Source organism: Eretmochelys imbricata, chromosome 10 (assembly GCF_965152235.1).
Source record: "Eretmochelys imbricata isolate rEreImb1 chromosome 10, rEreImb1.hap1, whole genome shotgun sequence".
NCBI classification, from domain to species: Eukaryota; Metazoa; Chordata; order Testudines; family Cheloniidae; genus Eretmochelys; species Eretmochelys imbricata.
Window position 1 is genome coordinate 56,449,117 of NC_135581.1, and position 19,905 is coordinate 56,469,021.

General features: G+C 38.9%; 1 protein-coding gene across 2 annotated transcripts in view; it reads left to right on the top strand.

The window, feature by feature from the left end:
• The window catches only part of LRRC49 (leucine rich repeat containing 49), a 125,486-nt gene that overhangs the window by 92,984 nt on the left and 12,597 nt on the right, over positions 1-19,905 (top strand). Inside the window, exons 12-14 of one of the 2 annotated variants that reach the window (XM_077828045.1) lie at positions 2,333-2,487; positions 11,768-11,818; positions 18,108-18,345. In XM_077828045.1, the coding sequence (XP_077684171.1) occupies positions 2,333-2,487; positions 11,768-11,818; positions 18,108-18,345 (444 nt within the window). The remainder of the gene's footprint in view (positions 1-2,332; positions 2,488-11,767; positions 11,819-18,107; positions 18,346-19,905) is intronic. The other variant, XM_077828046.1, reaches the window with a different exon arrangement.

A 19,905-nucleotide genomic window follows, 5' to 3' on the forward strand; every position in this document is an offset into this window, starting at 1 on the left:
GCAGGGGCAACATGCAGAGACCCCCTGGCCCTCCCAGCCTAGGGAGCCACTGCCAGAGGGATGTGCCAGTCGCTTTCGGGAGCCACCCAAGTTAAGTGCTGCCCGACCAGAGCCAGCACCCCTCACTCCCTCCCACACCTCAACCCCCGACCCCAGCTCAGAGCCCACATATGCACCCAAACTCCATCCCAGAGCCCACACCCCCTCCCGCACTGAAACTCCCTCCCAGAGCCCACACCCCTCACCTGTCCTACACTCCAACCCCCTGCCTCAGCCAAGAGGCACCCAAACTCCATCCCAGAGCCAGCACTTCCTCCCACACCCAAACTCTCTCCCAGAGCCCACCATACCCCCTCCTGCACCCCAATCCTTCGGGATTGGGGTGTCGGAGGAAGTGAGGGGTGCTGGCTCTGGGCGGACAGCGCTTAACCATACCCCCTCCTGCACCCCAATCCTCTGCCCCAGCCTGGTGAAAGTGAGTGAGGGTTGGGGAGAGCGAGCGATGGAGGGAGGGAGGAGGGAGAGAGTGGGGGCAGGGACTCCAGGAAGGGACAGGGTCTCAGGGAAGGGGCAGGGCAAGGGTGTTTGGGTTTCTGTGATTAGATAGTTGGCAACCCTACTATGGCAGCATGACTTAGATTGGAATAGTATCAACTAATGTTTGACATTCCTGACTTTTGTCAATGTGTCGTAACCTGGATGTTCTATAGAAAGAGATGGTGTTTTGTACTTAGTTCTTTGCAGTTTTTTCCTTTTATTATAGCAGAGATTGATATCTATTCAAATTTCATTAAGAAGCACTGTATTAGTGGGATGGCTAAGCCATACCAGTTAGATCTGGTTCAGCAGAATCAACCGAACTGAAACAAGCAATTAATGTACCTTTTGAAAACATTTATATTGTTTAAAATTTTAATCTCAGAACAGTTCAGAAGCAGGTCCATGAGCTAGTAAAATCAACAGTCACCTTATACCAGGGGTGGGCAAACTTTTTGGCCTGAGGGCAACATCTGGGGGGGAAATTGTATGCAGGCCATGAATGTAGGGCTGGGGCAGGGGGTTGGGGTGCGGGAGGTAGTGCGGGGTGTGTTGGGGGGGGTGCGGTGTGCAGGAGGGGGCTCAGGGTTGGGGTGTGGGGGGGGTGCAGAGTGTGGGAGGGGGCTCAGAGCAGGGGGTTAGGGGGCTCAGGGCAGGGGGTTGGGGTGCAGGAAGGGTTTGGGGTGCGGGCTCCAGCCCGGCGCTGCTTACCTCGAATGGCTCTGGGGTGGCAGTGGCATGCAGTGGGGCTAAGGCAGGCTTCCTGCCTGCCCTGGACCTGCACTGCTTCCGGAAGTGGCCAGCATGTCTGGCAGTGGTTCCCGGGAGTGGAGTAGGGCAAGCAGCTATGCTGCGTGCTGCCCTCACCTGTAGGCACCACCCCCAAAGCTCCCATTGGCCGTGGTTCCCCGTTCCCAGCCAATGGGAACTGTGGGAGGTGGTGCCTGCAGGTGAGAGCAGCGCACGGAGCCCTCTGCCCCCCCCCACCCTCCCGCCAGGGGCCACAGAGACATGGTGCCAGCGGCTTCTGGGAGTGGTGCAGGACCAGGGCAGGCAGGGAGCCTGCCTTAGCCCTGCTGCACCACAGGGCTGGCAATCCCGTGGGCTGTATTGAAAACAATGACGGGCTGGATCCTGCCCACGGACCATAGTTTGCCCTCCCCTGCCTTTCACTTAAATCTCACAGTGAATGAGTTCCGCACAGAGCTGGGTGTATTAAAAGGCCGATACACAGACAATTGTCTTTAGTTGCATGAACATGCAACAACATAAAATGTTAAATATTAAGATATCATCTGGATTCTTTTATTGATTAATTGTCTGGAACTCTATGTCATTGAATGCTATTCTTGGTAATCCGTTGGTGACAAAAGAAAAAAAAACAGGGACAGTTTTTCAATGTAATCCCTTGGCAAATTTTCTACATCTACAGGAAGAAGTCAATATGTAAATTGCTGTTGCCCATGAGTTAAAGGGAAGGGGGATCTTGCGGGAGACAGCTAACCCTTCTTTGCTCAAGCTGAGCAAGAGTTCTCCCCCCTCTCTCCAGTGTTTGAGGATTAGTTAGTTAGTGGTTGTGTTACTCTTTCAATGATGGGGCTTCAGTTTCTGGAAGGACAATTTTGGGCGAGATCATGGCCCATCCAGCATGCAAGTACCAAGAGTGGAAGAGGAGTAAGGCACCCACTCCCATCTATCATTTAGTGTTTGACTATGGAATGTATTCTTCTGGTGCAAACCAACATACTAACAATGCATTCAGATAATTTCATGTGGCTTTTATATCCTGTTTCAGGAAAAGAAACGATTGACAATTGGCAACGTTGCTCGCCAATGGGAGATTCAGCAGAATCGAGTTGCCCTTGTGACTTCTTCAAATCAAGATAAAAAAGACAGTGACTCATGTCAGATTAATGGCAGTGCCGCATATGTATTTCCTGAAGAAACCAGGTATACAAGTATTTTCTTGGAAGTATATTTCCTAGATAATGTTTTTTATATAATAAAAATGAGAAACATTCATCCTTCCATTCATATAAGTGAGTGTGTGTGTATGCACATATCTCTGTAAGTAGTGTATGTGTATAAAGATATGTGTATTTATTTTTGGATTTCTAAAATGTGTCCATTTAGCACTCTACATAATTTAAAAAAACAATTTCAGGACTTACTGAACAATGTCTACCTCAGATGGACTTCACCCCAGACTAACACATTCTCCCCATGGCTTGCTCAGGGCAGAGTCTGAAAAAAATAAGACAGATGTCAGGCCATGTGCCTTTACCTCCCCTGGGATAGAATTCCGTTTTTCTCTAACCTGGCTCTGGGTTACAGAGTGCTGTCTTATCAGCTGTGCTTACCCCTGCAGGTCCGACTGGTATTGGTACCTGCATTCGTTCCTTTGGGAGTCTGTGACCAGTGGTTGTGTCTAGTGACCAGACAGCCTCCTGAATATCAAAGTATTGTTTATTTTAATGGTAGGAAGGAATAAAGCACAAGATAAAAAGGATTTTCAAACCATGAAGAGCCTTACCTATGTGCCTATCTTATTTGAGGGTCACAATTGCCTGATGATAACCTAAGCAGTCTAGCTTCTTCAAGCACCCAGTGAGTGTCTGTGTGTCAGTCTGGTTTCCCAGAACAGCCCGTGTACCCACCCTTCCGCTACCCTCCTAAAAACCAAAGAAACTATGTGCACGCTCTCTGTCTCTGTTTTTCTCTCAACTGCTATAGTCCTTTGATTTTTCTTGGGTTCGTGGGTCTTTTCCTGTCCAGCACTGTCTCTTAACAATCTGTAAGTGTTTACTGAGGGTAGTTCATATTGAGCCATTGTTTTCCTTCTTGCTTGTTTTTCTGGACAATACTCTTACTACGGAACATATTCATACTATAAACATCCCCAATAACCCAATTAACATATAGTATTCATGAATTATTACAGAGCAGCTCCAAGTCTGTTATATAGGAAAACTTATGTAGGTAGTCAGGAATTTTTTGGTCAAAGGGAATACCTTGACATGTATCAAGAAGCCTAGGAAGACTTTAGAGAATGGGTGTAATGTGCTCTCTACATCTAGCACCATTGTTTAAGCAAGCAGCTGCATTCTCTACTAACGGTACCTTGCAAGTGATCTACAAGGGGAATTGTGGCTCCATAAAGAATATGTTAAAAACATGTACCTCACAGGTGCTTTCATAACAGTGGTTGGGTCCATATTTGAAAGAACTATTCACGAGAATGTAGTCAAATACAGACTGAAAAATATGCCTATGGCCACTGATGACACTTAGGACTGAAGAAGCAATTTGGGATCCAGAAGCAGGCAACCGAAGACTGTTGACTAGAACTATAATTTTCAACAGTGATTAAGAGACTTAGGAGCCTAGGTCCGATTTTCAAAAGTGCCAAAGGTAGATAGGAGCCTAAGTTGCATTGATTTCAATGATACTTAGGTTCCTAAATGCCTAAGTCCCTTTGTACATGGGAGTTAGGCAACTAAGTCACTTAAGTGCTTTTGAAAATCTTCACTATTCAAACTTCACTTTTTTTCAAACACACAGGAAGACAATACTTATTTTCTTTATATATGCCTCTGTACCTTCATTCGATATCACAGAAATTTTACACTAAATTGGAATTAAATACAAAAAACCTGTGTTAAAACAATGTAGATATTTTGAGACAATGAGTATTAAAAAGGAGAAAAGATCACAAACAAAACTGTACCTAATTCATGCCTGGGTTTTTTAACAAAGTCCTGGCCCCACTAAATTAAGTAGGAGTTTTGCTGCTGATTTCAGTGGATCCAGGATTTCACCTGTAGTACGTAATATTGCTCCCTGTTTTGAGGTCTGCAGGTGCTACAATACATGGTTTTCATTCAGGAGGGTCATAGTGTACAAGCCTCTCTCATACATGGCAGCTATGAAATCCACTTTCTTTCTCCCCCTTTCTCCTTCACACACACACCCTTCCCCTCCCCCTCCCTCTCTCTCATACCTTGGCCCTGAACAGTGGAGATAGTTGTGTAGATATTATGGAGACACTGATAGTTATAGTACCATAGGTGGGATGGAGCCAGGGTTTTGCCATTTGACAAGACCTTAAAAACTTCTCTGGAGCTGCAACAGTAGCTTGCTTTAAACTAAAAATGGAAAGCACTCCTTAAGGGGGCGTCTGTGAATTTTTGTAAGGGTATTATGATCATTGATAAGTGATCCTGGAAAAATAAATAAATGGTAAAATTCACTTTTCAGAAATTTTGCCTGGGATGTCTCAAAATTTGTACCCCTTTTGCACAAAAATCATAGCACTCAAAATTCACACAAATGTAGACATTCCATTCACTTCCCCCTTTTCAAAATCTTTTAGACCTTCTCTTCAAAAAAAACTTCACAATTTCTACTTAACTGGAAAGAAAAATGCTCAACAAAGCTGCTGTTTTTTAGTGTGCATGAGAGAGTGCCCTTTCAAAAATACTTTTTAGCAAAGAAGAGAGTGCACTGTGCGAAGTCAAGGACACCATGAGTTCAGTTCTTGCCTCTTCTTCTGACTGTTTGGAATAACTCTGTGCACTTCACACCCTTACTGAGTAAAGCTTTAGGTATCCTTGCCACGTTTTACAGATGAAATAACTGAGCATCTATGAGGTTGGACAAGATAATTTCTGATAGAGTTGTAAAGAAAATCCATCTCCTCCATTTTGCCATACTGCCTCTCAAGATGATTAGGCCAAAGCTGTGTGTTAGGCTACGTTCTCTGTAAACGGAAGAGGGGTTTCAAGTATAACATTATGCATGATATACATGGCGAAAAGTTGTATATGTTGTTGTATGACTAGAGAAGTACCAATCTGGTTTTGTCTAGGACTTTTAAGTGCATTTCCTGCAAAACAAAAATGCGTCATAAGCTTCTCCTGAGCTTAATTAGCAGACGGGATGCTTGAGTAGAACTTCAGAAAATCTTTCATTTTCCATCCTTTCAGCAACTTATGTCCTTACCCACCAGTCACTCAAAGTGTTTCCTCATTTGAGAGCCCATGTATGATTTCTGCTGAATATAGAGTCCTCATTAAATTGAGGGCTTACTTTAGGCTTTTTTCTTCTGCATTTTCACTTTGATGCATTCAGTAGCTTCTATCAGTAAAAATTAGAGAACATGTTAAACTGAGTATTAGTGTTTTATCAAAATTTAAAAAGATCTGCATGACTTTTTTGCTTCTGCATGTTATCTAGGTATGCATGAATATGTGCTTGAGTGTTAAATGCTATTCCTGATTGCTACTGATAAATTTATAATTAGGTATTTGTTCACTCTTTATTGTAAATAACTCTCACGCTTTTACATTTGCATCCAGCTCCTTCAATAAAAATCTCAAAAGGACAATTAAACATGTTTACTATTGTTAAATTAAAAACTTGGATCTTAAAAAGTAGTAGTGAGCTGTATTGTATGCTCAAGCCTAAAGTTGAGCTGCTTTATATTGGTATCTGCATTATATCTTTTTAGTCAGAATATTTCCGAAGATAGTAGACTATTAAGGCAGAGTTAGTGTAGTGATGTGTCTAACTCTGGTACTCCTACTATAAATTCTTCCTTTGTACAACAAAACATATATCAAACCGGCCTGATTCCACTGCTGTCATTAGTGTTCTGCCAGAGTGCCCTCTGTTACACCATCTGTTTGTTATATAGGCCTAAAAGTCAGCCTGGATACAAGATGTTTTAAAAGAAAAAAGTGTGAATTGATTGGGCAGCTGTAAATAGGTCAAACATATATATCCATCAGCAGTATTCGATATTAAATCTGTTCAATTGAAGGTACCAATATAATGTTCCAGGTATGCCTTGCAAAAATAGTTGATGTACATATTTTCAAATCATCCAAGTATGTTGTTTTCTACATAAACTTTAAGTTAGTTATGTAGCCATACAGCTACAAAATTACGTGCTTTTTAAATTATTCAAATTTAAAATTGCTTACTTGATTAAAAATTAAACTTTCCTCACAGTTTGCTACTGTGATCCTTCTGCCTTTTCATATTTTGAAAAATCAAAGAGACTTCGGCTGAAACTTAAAACAGTGTGCATGTGCAGATGTTGCATTTTCTAATATTATATATGTATTGGTTTACAGTGGTTCAAAGTCCGTTACAAATATAATATAAACTTAAAATGCAGTCCCTGTTAAAATATGTTGCTATGGAATATTATTAAGAAAACTCAAGCTGTGTTCCCATTTCAATATGATCTGATTCAGAATAACCATGGGACACTGTTATACCTTATAATGAGATTATCAAGGGAGCCCATTACACTCCCTTTATGATGAGTGTTATGATGATGAAAAGATTTCAGTTCAAGTTGAACAGGCTTCTGTTACACTTTCAAAAATAAATGAAAAACAAAATAAAAGGCCACCAAGCCTCTCTGGGAATGTCTACACTGCAATAAAACACCCAAAGCTGGCCCCCAAGGAAGCAGGGTCCCAGAGCCCAGGCTCCAGCCTTAGCCCTAATGTCTACACTGCAATTTTATTGCCCTGCAAGCCCTGTGAGCCAAAATCAGCTGACAAGGGCCAGCCGTGGGTGTTTTACTCCAGTGTAGACATACCCCAGAGTGTACAGAAAGCACAGCTTTGTTGCCATTCATTGGCTTCTCCTACTTTTACATTGGCTACTGCTAGGTGTACATGAATAGTTTTAATTGAAGTGAGAGGAGAGGGACCTCAATTCCCAGCTAAGATCAGTTGATGGGTATAAAGGGGAACACAGGAAGCCTGCTTTCTAGATCAATAAGATATTGGGAAGTACTGAGATTGCTTAAAGTCTGGTGTGCCTTGAGGGAGAAAGGGCAGTTTATTATCTTTACAGCACTGATTTCTCTTCCACTGGAAAGCTGACCTGCAAATTCCCAGATATTAGCTACCAGTAGGCATACTGGTTTCTGAGTATGCTGGAAAAAGGACCAAAGATCAAATTCTGTCTTGAGATTAGGGGTCCTAAAATAGCATTTGCTTTCACAAGAGATGGTCTTTGGCCTATTCAGTCCCTCTTGTGATGTCTTAGATAGGGCTATTTGAAATTTGTCTATTTTTTTAATTGGAAAAAGGGGGGGAAAGTTTTGAAAATATTGTTCATAAAGGATCTGTTCACAATCTCCATCTTTCCCATACTTGTTGAGGTGGGAACAGATTTCCAATAAATTAATGTTTATTTTCAAGTTTGCTTTGCCTTCAAGCCATTAAGCATTGGAACAAACTACTAAGGGAAGGGTAGATTCTCCATCTCTTGATATCTCCATATAAAGACTAAATGCTTTTTGGGAAGATTATGCTTTGGACAAACACAAGTTACTTGGTTCTGTACATAGGTATTTGGGTGGAATTCTATGACCTGTGTTATGCAGGCAGTTGGACTTGAGGATCTAATGGTCCCTTCTGGCCTTAAAAAATCAGAGTCTGTCTTTTCAAAAGGAGGTGCTGTAGTCATTATGAATAGGTCGGAATATGAACAAGAGGCTGCTAAACAACTCTCTGACACCACATTCTACAGGCCATTACCCTCTGAACCCACTGAGGATTACCAAAAGACAAACATGACTACCACTCTGAAACCTGTCTTTTCAAAAGATCATAAAAGGAAGGTGTGCTTTGCATTTGTAAAACCATAGAAATTTAGGGCTGCGAGGGACCTTCAGAGACCAAGTCCAGTCCCCTGCATTGAGGCAGGACCAAGTATACCTAAAGTAGATTTACTTACTGTCAGTATTCATGTGTAGAGATTGGGGAGTGGAGTCATGTCCCAGCCTGCAAATATCTTTTTGCCATCTAGTGTATTCTAATTGATACATGATACTTGTATTATTGGAAGTTATAAAAGTAACTGTGTAAGAAGGTAAAAGTGCATTGAAGAAAGAATATACACCCCACAATGTTTGGTGCTTGTAAAAAGCAGGATCAGATTTTTAGGTTGTCTAAATTGACATAGCTCCACTGAAATCATTAAAAGACATGAAAGGATAATTACAGCCCATAGGTCTAGCCTTTAATGTCTATGCATCATCCCCGTATCAGCTATGAAAAGAGTCTTTGGGTTTTCACAAACCTTAGGAGGCCTCTAAAAATGGAGAGAATACGGTACTTTGACCATTTATAGCCTTGGCATTCACACAGTGTTGGAAAAGAAGTGAATGATCATAGGAAAAAGAGGGTAATACATTTAGAAAAATTTGAGAGAACAGTGCCATAGTGGGATCTTGTGTGATTTGGGGAGAAGGATATCGTAACAAATGATAAAGTATGCTGGAAGGGAACAGAGAAGAGGCTGAAGAGAGGCAGATTCTGAAAAGCAAATAGAATCTTGAAGCAAGAGAAAAAGTTAAAAATGATGTTCTTAAATACTTAAATTTTAGAAAATACTGAATACAGAATTACTAGGTTAAGGGGGGCATGTGAAAAGAAACTGAGGGGTAGCTATTTTGAGTGAGCAAAAGAAATAAGAACAAAGGAAGGGAAAAATTAGAAAGAAGGTAAACGTAAGCTCATCTTTTATGAAAGTTTCCTGCAAAAAGGATATATATTTATATACATAATAGTAGTTTATGCATATTTTATGTAGTATGGGTGAGGCTGGTAGCACTGCCTACTATTAAGGTTGCCCAAAACTTCTATATATAAGACCCCATTTTCAGTGCCTTTTAACTTTGCGTAACTTCAATGATTTGGGCTGAAATTTTCCATGCCGTGTGTCTGCCTCAGGCTAAATATTTTGGCGAAAATTTCAGCCAGAACGGTTCATCTGTTTCCAAGAACAAGGCTTTCCCCCATGTTAAAAAATTCTTGGGACCTTTTGTTTGAAATGTTCAAGTACCCCATGCTTTGGACCAGGGACTTGAAATTTGGCAGGGGGATGATTTCAGGGATGTGCATTTTGCTGTCCCAGTGAAAATCTGCCCAAATTTGGCCACTGTTTAAGCCTCTGAAAAATAGCAGTTCACACATACTCAGTGGAGATATCTTCAATTTTAACAGCTAAAATCTCCAAAAACGCTGTCCTCACTAAGTATGCACGTTCCCCACAAAGAAATTGAACATGCTGCAGACCAGGGCTCATGGGAGTACTCTGAAAAACTTTCCCTGTGTAATAGCTGCTCCAGTCCAGGGTGGGGCGGGATTCTGGGATGAATCAGGGTAGTGTAGTAAAGGAGGCTATTGTCCGTAGGACCCATGCCTCATTTGTTGCAGAAGTTACAAAGCATGTAGCGAATGAGATAAGGGATTGCAAGAAGAGAAAGGAGGACCTCATGGTTAAAGCAGTTGAGTACTGCTCTGGAGAATGGGAATCTATCTCCACAGAGGTCCTATGTGATACTAAACAAGTCATTTAAACTGTACTTTTTAAACGCTATGACTCATCATGTGTTCCCTCATTTTCTGGGGGTCTAACTTCAGACCCTTGGGATCTCTTTGAAGAAGTGCTGAATGCTCCCAGCTAGAGCTGAACGATATGTTTCCAGCAAATAGCACTTTTTGGAGCACTGCAATGAATTTGGGTCAAATTCAGTTTATAGTTTTGCCTGGAATAAACTGTAGACACAAATTTTGAAAACATTGAAACATTACATTTTGAAAATGTCAAAACTGTTTCAGTGTTTCCATTCAATCCAAATGAAATTTTTCCAGTTATTTCATTGAGGAAAAACTGAAAAAAATCAGTTTCTGTTTGAAACCAACCGAATATTTTTCAGTTTGGCTAATGAACTGACAAACCAATTATTAATATTAATGGCAATACCTGGCTGTATATAGCACTTTCATTAGAAGATTTCAAATTATTTGTTTAGCTCTACTCTCAACTGCCACTGAAGGTAATGGATTCTATGTCTGAATATATAAAGTGCTATATAATGGTAAGTATTCTGAAAAATCAGGTCCTAGACATCCTGAAATTGGGCACTCAAAATTAGTGGATGCTTTTGATATTAATCTTTGTATATCTTAGCTTCCCAACAGTAAAATTGGGATAATAGTAGCACTCATTTCATGGAGTTTTCAAAGATAAATTAATGTTTGTGAAGCACTCAGCTACTATAGTGGAAAAGCCCACGAGGAAATTAATAATTGTGTCTTCAGAGCAGGGTTTGAATAATGTGCAGTAAATAAGGCCTATGACCGTACATTGAACAATGAGGAAAAAACAACAGCTATTGAATAGCAGCTCATTAATTGATCACTGCCCATCTTTTGGACTGAATGAGGCAGGGGTCCTGTGTAAAAAGTTATATGATCATGTACATAAAGACTGTATCACAATTGACTGTATCACAATAATCACAGGATGGGCAAATTAATTTTACACAGGCAACTTTAATTCTGACATTTCCTAACTCATGAGTGCTAGACCTAACAACTTGAATGTTCCTTTTAACATCTTTGTCATATTTTCATTCTAATATACAGTATCCGTTATAGGTAACACCCATAGAATCTGGCATTTTATGGGTTTTTTATATTGTATAACTACTTAGAAGAAAACAATTTATGTATAATATGCCTAGATCGATATTTAAACCATGATTTGTCAGAGAACAATGCTTCTGATAATGCCAGTAAAAAAAAAAACAACAAACCTCTTGTAATTTCACATTCACATAAGTAGCAGACAAAGGCTTATATCCTGCATAAGGTGCACTGGTGTGGACCCCTGCTACTTATGTAAATTGATGATTGCATAATTATTTTAGTTTCATTAGTGGTGTCAGAGGTATTATTTCTACCTTGTTATAAAGGAATTGTTGCTACTAATTGAGTAAAACTCAGTGAGTTAAAGTATATCAAACTTCAAAGTTGTGATAAACTTTAAGACAAATTGGGAAGTTAGATCACTATTCTTCATTCATTTTAATCCCTTACCATCCCCTGTTGGCCCTATTGTCCTTTGTGACTATACACTTGCATCGTTAGTCTCCTCCCTTGTGAAATATACACTGCTTTTTTCCCATTAGAGAACAATGGTAAGATTTCAGAATTGAAGGGAGCACAAAGATATGTTAAAATTTTTGAAATAAATATTAAAAGTAAAAGAGGACTGAAATGAAACAACTCTTGCTGATTTCTATGAATCACATAAAATTGTTAAATTTAATTAAGTTGGGAAAAGGCTTCAACTGAATAAAACCCATGTCCAAATCAGGCTTTTAATTGTAATTCTTTGTTGCTTATTTCCACAGAGAAGGTGATACCTGTAGTAATCCGAGAGGTATTAATGTCCTGCTGCAAAGGTAGATTGTTCAATGTACTTCAGAAAACTGTGCTTTCAAAATTAAATGAAAGAATGACATCATTCCAACCCACCCTTCTTCCTTTATTCTGCTCTGTCATAGTAGTAATAGATCAATTATTTCTAGTGCAACTTCTCACACATATAAGAATGCTCATAAGTGGTAGGAATTTGTGATAGACTAGAGGTGATCTATGTCAACCATACAAAGACAGGATTACATACTTCCTAGTAATACTTATGCCACAGTTAGACATTGATCATGCAAATGATGAACAATAGTTTTACCATCTGGATTTGCTGACGGTAACTTGTTATTTGCTATTTGCTAACTTGTTATAATACCACTGTTAGCATTAGAAACCTTGTTCAAATATTATTGTATTCTAATATAGATACTGCCATGTACAGCCAGGGTATTTAATACAGTAATTCCATCGTATATCCAACATAGCTTTAGAATATCCATATATCAGCTATTTTAGGATTAAAGCAGGGAGTGAGTAAAGTGGTGAGTCAGCATGTTTAAGTATGTATTACCTCATAACCACGGGAGGTGCTGATTTATTGATCACCAGAAATTACTTCAACACAAATCAAGGACCTTCTCATTTTCAAATTCAGTGGGGAACAAGTTGCAATGAAATCCTCTATCCTAATTCTAAATCACTTGTGCAAATTATATCTTAATTAATACAAGATGCCAAATATTACAGCTGCAGCAGATTTACATTAATATGTTAATGGATTCACTGTTTGGACTGCTTGAGAAGACCCTTCTTTAATAGAACTTTAAAAAAAATTTCCATGCAGTTATAGGAAAGATCTTGGTGTAATATTTTCTTTACTACATTGGATACTGGTTGCGAAGTTGGTTTATTCTTGGTAATTTCTTGACTATGAATGTTGTGACTTTTTTTAGCCAAATCTACTATAACCAAATACAATGTGTAAAATAAACTTTCATGCTCTTTTGAAAGTTGTAATTTAAATTTGTAAAATCAGTCGTGTAGAAATCAAACTGCTTATTTTTTAAAAAATAAAATAAAATTACAAAAAATGTCAGATTATAAAATACATTCAAACAAAGCAAACTTTTTTTGTACCTTTTAGAATGTCTTCATGCAATTCTGGGCATCTTAACTTTTTGTACTGGTGATCTAGGCACTAAAGACTGATCTCTCCCTCTGTATACTTAGAACCAGTTTAAGGGGCTCCCAACTGAGTGAGTTTTAAGCTGTTCAGCCACCTTTTGCATTTTGAATTTGTTTTATTTCTATAAATCTTAATATTCTCTTTCCTCTACAAAACAAGAAAATTTATTTCTGCCCAATCAGTGAAGGAAACATTTTTATCCTTTATCTGGCCAGTAGGGAATTAAATAATGCAATGAGAGTGGAGATACTTCTGAATCCATGTCACTGTGATGAACTACAGCAGTTGGCTTTGGTGTGGAGGGTGATAGTGTGAGCTATAAACCCTCTTACCTGATCAAACCAGTCAGCTGTTCTGTTTCTCTAAAAGTTCTTTCTCTTATGCTCTTTGCTAAAATTGAATAGTCAGTTGGTCTAGCCAGAAAACAACAATTCTGTTTTGCAAAAAATTACAGTGTTTTGAAATTTGTTTTTGTTCCACGTTGGGATAAACAGGAGATCGTCTGAATTTTTCCTCTCTTTCTCACTCACACATACATCCTGGTGGTTATGGAAGTCACTTGGGAAGTGTGAGACAGAGGCCCATACCGTGCCCTAACAGTTCAGCTGTAGAGTCAGTCTGTCTGTGTTGTCTCTCCCACCCCCCTCCCAACCACACCCAAAACACACACACACCTCCATTCTCAAAAAAAAATCTGTCTTGGTCCTGAGAAATGTTCTTGATTAAATTTTCAACAAAATGGAATTTTTCATCACAGAAATTCATCAAATTTTGTTGCTAATTTTAGTTAATTCTAATAGTCAAAGGGGAAAGATCACAGTTGCATATCTGGAGTCTGACTGCTGTAAAAGTGGAAGAAAGTCAAAAATGCTTTTGGAGATGGACAAAAAGCAATTGGCTCTACTCGTATAGGTGGATGTTAGAGTGAAAGATATGCTGTCATAAATATAAAGGGAAGGGTAAACCCCTTTAAAACCCCTCCTGGCCAGAGGAAAAATCCTCTCACCTGTAAAGGGTTAAGAAGCTAAAGGTAACCTCGCTGACACCTGACCAAAATGACCAATGAGGAGACAAGATACTTTCAAAAGCTGGGAGGAGGGAGAAAAACAAAGGGTCTGTGTGTCTGTTGGTATGCTGCTTTTGCCAGGGATAGAACAGGAATGGAGTCTTAGAACTTTTAGTAAGTAATCTAGCTAGGTATGCGTTAGATTATGATTTCTTTAAATGGCTGAGAAAAGAATTGTGCTGAATAGAATGACTATTTCTGTCTGTGTGTCTTTTTTGTAACTTAAGGTTTTGCCTAGAGGGATTCTCTATGTTTTGAATCTAATTACCCTGTAAGGTATCTACCATCCTGATTTTACAGGGGTGATTCCTTTACTCCTATTTACTTCTATTTCTATTAAAAGTCTTCTTGTAAGAAAACTGAATGCTTTTTCATTGTTCTCAGATCCAAGGGATTGGGTCTGTGGTCACCTATGCAAATTGGTGTGGATTTTTACCAAACCTTTCCCAGGAAGTGGGGTGCAAGGGTTGGGAGGATTTTGGGGGGAAACACGTGTCCAAACTACGTTTCCCAGTAAACCCAGTTAGAGTTTGGTGGTGGCAGTGGTTATTCCAAGGACAAAGAATAAAATTAATCTGTACCTTGGGGAAGTTTTAACCTAAGCTGGTAAAAGTAAGCTTAGGAGATTTTCATGCAGGTCCCCACATCTGTACCCTAGAGTTCAGAGTGGGGGAGGAACCTTGAGATGGTCGTTCTCAAACACACAATCCCCTAAAAATTTAGGCCCTCTCTAAAAGCAGACACTATGTTTTTATATTGCCCTATCACTATGTATTTGAGCACATACTACTACTCCTAAAAGTTCAATAAAAAAGCTAATCCAAAGAAACAATTATGTTTTCACCTATGTAAATTGTTCATTAAAGCTTTTATGTAGGTATTTCCATTCCCCACTCTCTACAAAGTGCAGCAGTAACACAATAAGGAGCAACATTAGGACAGAGCCTTGTCAGATCAAGAATCCAGAGTATTCATACATCGATTTTACATATTCAGGATCACCACAAATTATTTTAAACAGCTCAGCTACTTAAACATTTTGTATCACACATTTTACATTTGCCAAAAGAATACTGTACCTGACTTACTTATCCTTACACACTTTTCCACTGGATAGATCAGAAAAAGTACTGAGAACCTTACAGTCCCCTTACTCTCTCTCAAACATATCTATTATAATAACACTTTTCACTTTGATAACCTCTTCATCAGAGTAAATAGAAGCAATATACAAAGATGATTACATACCCCTATTTTAGAGGCAGGGAAACTGATGCATTCTTCACTGGTTAAGTGATCTACCCATGTCATATTGGATATTCTTGGCAAACCTAGGACCATATCCTGGATTTCCCAAAGCTCAAGCCACTGCACTAATCACAGACAATACTGCCTCCCTGTATTATTCACTGTCCAGATTTTGAATTATTGTACTTTATGCAATGAGTCATTTGTAGATGCAATATTTCACTGGTTACTGTAACCATTTTAACTCTTCTACCATAAAAATGACTGCATATTATTTTAGCTACATCACAGCTATTTTGCGTTAGATGAGTGTGTTGTAGCTCTAAGTGAACTGATCCTGTTATTTTTAGTTGTATGAATATTTAGTAAGTTAATGGTTTTACTTTTCATAAACTTCTGCAAATATAAGAAATTAGAAACCAAAATCCAAAATAACATCATGCTCCCTTTGATTAATTTATAAATCTCTGTGAACGCACTAATAAAAGCAGTTGTAAAACTATTAACTCCTCCTTCATAAAAGTAATACTACAGGAAACCACACTGGAGATGCAACATGTCTAAATCAGTGTTATTTGCAAATGGTTTAAAATAACAGATGTACTTACTGTACAGTACCTGATTTCCATGAAGATCCAAAACATCAAGATTTTTTAAGTTCTCCAGATTTGAGATTTTCTTTATTCTGAAACATTTAAATGTTGACAAAAGTTGTTTTTCATTTCAGATTAAAGTATTTTGACATTTCTTCTACAAAAACATTTAGCTTATCATCTATTCGTACCAAGTATAAGAAAATAAGAGGGTAACTGTCAACCAACCGAAATGAGTAAACTTCTGTATATAGCCCATACCCATTCAAGACACTTTAGGAACCCAGTGATACAGGTGTTGAGTAAAGGCTAAAGTCATAATACCAGGTGCTACTGCCACTGGGGAAAGAGAAAAACATAGCACCTTTCTCTATAAAATGTAATGTACCAATGTCTGTTGTGATTAATTGAGGAATACTGTTTTAGGACGTTAGAAATGAAATCTGTACCTTGGGGAAGTTTTAACCTAAGCTGGTAAAAGTAAGCTTAGGAGATTTTCATGCAGGTCCCCACATCTGTACCCTAGAGTTCAGAGTGGGGGAGGAACCTTGACATATGCCCACTTTAATTCTTCTTCTTCTTCTTTCTCAAGAATGATACACTGTCTCACAAGAGAAATGAAGATTTACAATAAATGAAGATATCTAGCAGAGAAAAACGCACAGTTAGAATCTGGTATATTATCTTTGAAGACAATTCAACACAGCTGTACAAGACTTTTTTCTTTTTTTTAAAGAATTATTAAGTAGTAGTGAGCCAACTTATAGTTTGTGAAAAATTGAGCCCTACCTCTCCAGAAGTTAGCACATTTGATGCTGATTAGTTGAAGGGAAAAAAGTGTTCGTCCAGATATGGGTCTGGGCTATAATTTATTTTAATACCATCAGAATTAGTCACTTTAAAGTGTTAGATTTCCTTCAGGCCAGAAGAAGCTGGGAATGTTGTGAGGCTATTAGACTTAAGTGTCTGGCTGATCTTCAAAAATTGAGTAGTGGTTTTGACAGGCTCTTTTTAAGGAGCAATAACCTGCCCTGTCAGGAAATAGTTGAAATATGTGGCCTGTGTGTCTAGCGGACACAAATTGTCTTACTGCAGGGCTAAGAAAATACCCCGTTGGGTAAAAATGATTCTTGCTTGGCAGAAATAAATCAGGCCTAAGTGATGGTCCCTGAAAGTATCAGAGAAAAAACAATAACGCTATCTGAATCCTATAAATGGCTGTCCACAGCACCTTGACATATTGTTGCTTCAATATGACAGGATGGGTCAAGGGGAGAAAAAAAACAGAAACCAAGCCTAGAGCTGGGTGACCATCACTCTGAGGCCTATTCTAAAACCCAATTTAATGGAAGATTTCCTACGATTTCAATGGGCTTTGAATCAGGCCTCAAAAGAATAGTTGTGTGTGACATAAGATTGTAGATGACACAATAAGGAGTTCAGATAAAGTCATGGAATTGGATTCACTGTTTTTAATATTAAATTAATCTAGAGCCTTAGGCTGTTGAGAAGTCATCCTTGTCCCACAGGATTAAATCAGGTCAATAAGACCCAAGATGTGTAGGCAATGACTTAGTATTCTCATCTTTAAGTCAAGTAATGTCTTGGTCAGAAAACATGGCCTGGGGTTTTTAAGTGGTGAATGATGCAATTTATAGGAAAAAATGAAACTGCCTATTTATTCAACATTTATGGTTAATAGCATTATTATTCCTGTTCCTTTGGTTTTGTAGTCCTTGTGTTTGATCTTCAAACAGGGTTTGATCCTGCAAACAATTACCAATGTAGTGGGATTAGTTGCATGAGAAATTATGCATGTTGGGTAAATTTTTACAGGATCGAGTCCTTAGTTTTGTTCCCTGAATTTGAATGTAAAGTCATTTGAGCAAATGCACACGTTGAAGTTCTGTTTGTAGCAATCAACACCAGCACAAAATAGTCAAACATTTGAGCCACAATTTTAAAATGATTGCTAATTTTGGGTGCCACAGAGTTGGGGTGCCCAGCTCCAATGACACTGTGCATCCACATTATTTGATGGCATTTATAGCATCTCCGAAAATCAAGATCTAGGTGTCCTGAAGTTGGAAACCCAAAATTAGTGGATATTTTTGAGAGGTTAGGCTTTGACAAAGTGTAGGACTTCTGGAATATTAATATTCACTTTAATCAAATGCCCCAAAAGGTATCTTCTCTTTTATATTACATCTGTTTGTTTCCCCTCACAGGTCTCTTGACACAATACTGAGCAATGCTGTACAAGGCTTATCTGGCCTCGATTCTTACTTAGTCGAAGTGGAGGGAGATACTCTTTACTTGTATGGTTCTGGAGCTCTGGAATCCCTGGATCGAAATTGGAGCGTTCAGACAGCTGGAACCATCACCACAGTCTCCTTTATGTTCATAGAATTTGATGAAATTGTTCAAGTGTTACCAAAACTGAAGATCAGATTTCCTAATTCTGTGGTAAGACATTTCCTCTGAGACTTCAGAAGTCTGAATAGCTACAAGAATATTTGGATGATCTTTATTAACACCTTGTTTTGGTCAAGTAACCTTTACTTTTCAGCTTATTATCACTTAGGTATATGAATTTGGGTTATTTGTATAACTCAGTTTTGTCTAAATTGTACTTTTGACTTGATAAGGCCTTCTTGATTGAGCAAGAGACTTCAGTCAGAATTCTCAAGGCAGATTGAGGGATTCCTCTTAGGTTGGAAATTTATTTCTGTCACAAACATTTCTTTTGGCCCTTCATAAAGTAGAAAAGGGTTGCTATATTTTGAGATGGAAATACAATACTTTTACATTTTTGATCCATTATTTCCATGTATCAAGAAGTATTTGTTTGTGTATCAAGGCCAGCATCTGAGCAGCTGGAGACAGAGAGGTCAGAGGTGGTGCTGGTTAAGCAAAGAACTATCTGGAGTTCTGTGGTTCTTGCTCAACCGAAAAAACGTAAATGTGCAAAGTCTCTGGCCACATTCCCTCCAGGCAATATGGGTTGTAAAATCAAAGCAAATAACATAAAACTAACTAGAACAGTATAAACAGGTAGGCTCATATGCCTTCATAGCTCCCTGTCTGGGTTTTTGATCAACAGACCTCTGCCTCTCCTTCTCATAAAGATACCCCATGCTTTTTTTAGAAGTTTCTGAGCTTAATTGAGCCTACTTGCTTCAGCTCAGGCAGGTATTTCCAGGTATGACTTCAAAATCCCAGCAAAGGTTTTAACTCCTCAAAACCTCATTCTGCTATCTGGCTTATCGTGGCCTCCTTTTAGGGATGCTACTGAAGCAGTGTTGGAAGGAGCAGAAGAATTGACTGATTCCATGATCTGTACAGCTGGTACAACCAGGAAGCAGTCAGACTCTACATGCTCAAAATATGTCTTGCTTATTACCTTGATTACAGTGTAGAACTATCCCACTCTTTTGTTTCTATACAAAGTTTAAACAAATCTTGTTGTTGCAACACTTCTACAAAGGGGCATGGCGTTTTGCCCCTCTTATTGCTAATGACCCAATTTAAACCCAAGGAATCACAATGATGGTATAATAAATATGTGTGATAAACCAGTCATCGAAAAAACTGGGGAATTGGGTCCTATACACCTTGTAACTTAATCAAAACAGTTAAGGCAAAGTGTCTGTCTTAATGACAGGTTTCAGAGTAACAGCCGTGTTAGTCTGTATTCACAAAAAGAAAAGGAGTACTTGTGGCACCTTAGAGACTAACCAATTTATTTGAGCATAAGCTTTCGTGAGCTACAGCTCACTTCATCGGAAGTACTTGTGGCACCTTAGAGACTAACCAATTTATTTGAGCATAAGCTTTCGTGAGCTACAGCTCACTTCATCGGATGCGTATCGGATACGCATCCGATGAAGTGAGCTGTAGCTCACGAAAGCTTATGCTCAAATAAATTGGTTAGTCTCTAAGGTGCCACAAGTACTCCTTTTCTTGTTGTGGACACAGACTAACATGGCTGTTACTCTGAAACATAGCATTATACATACTTTAAAA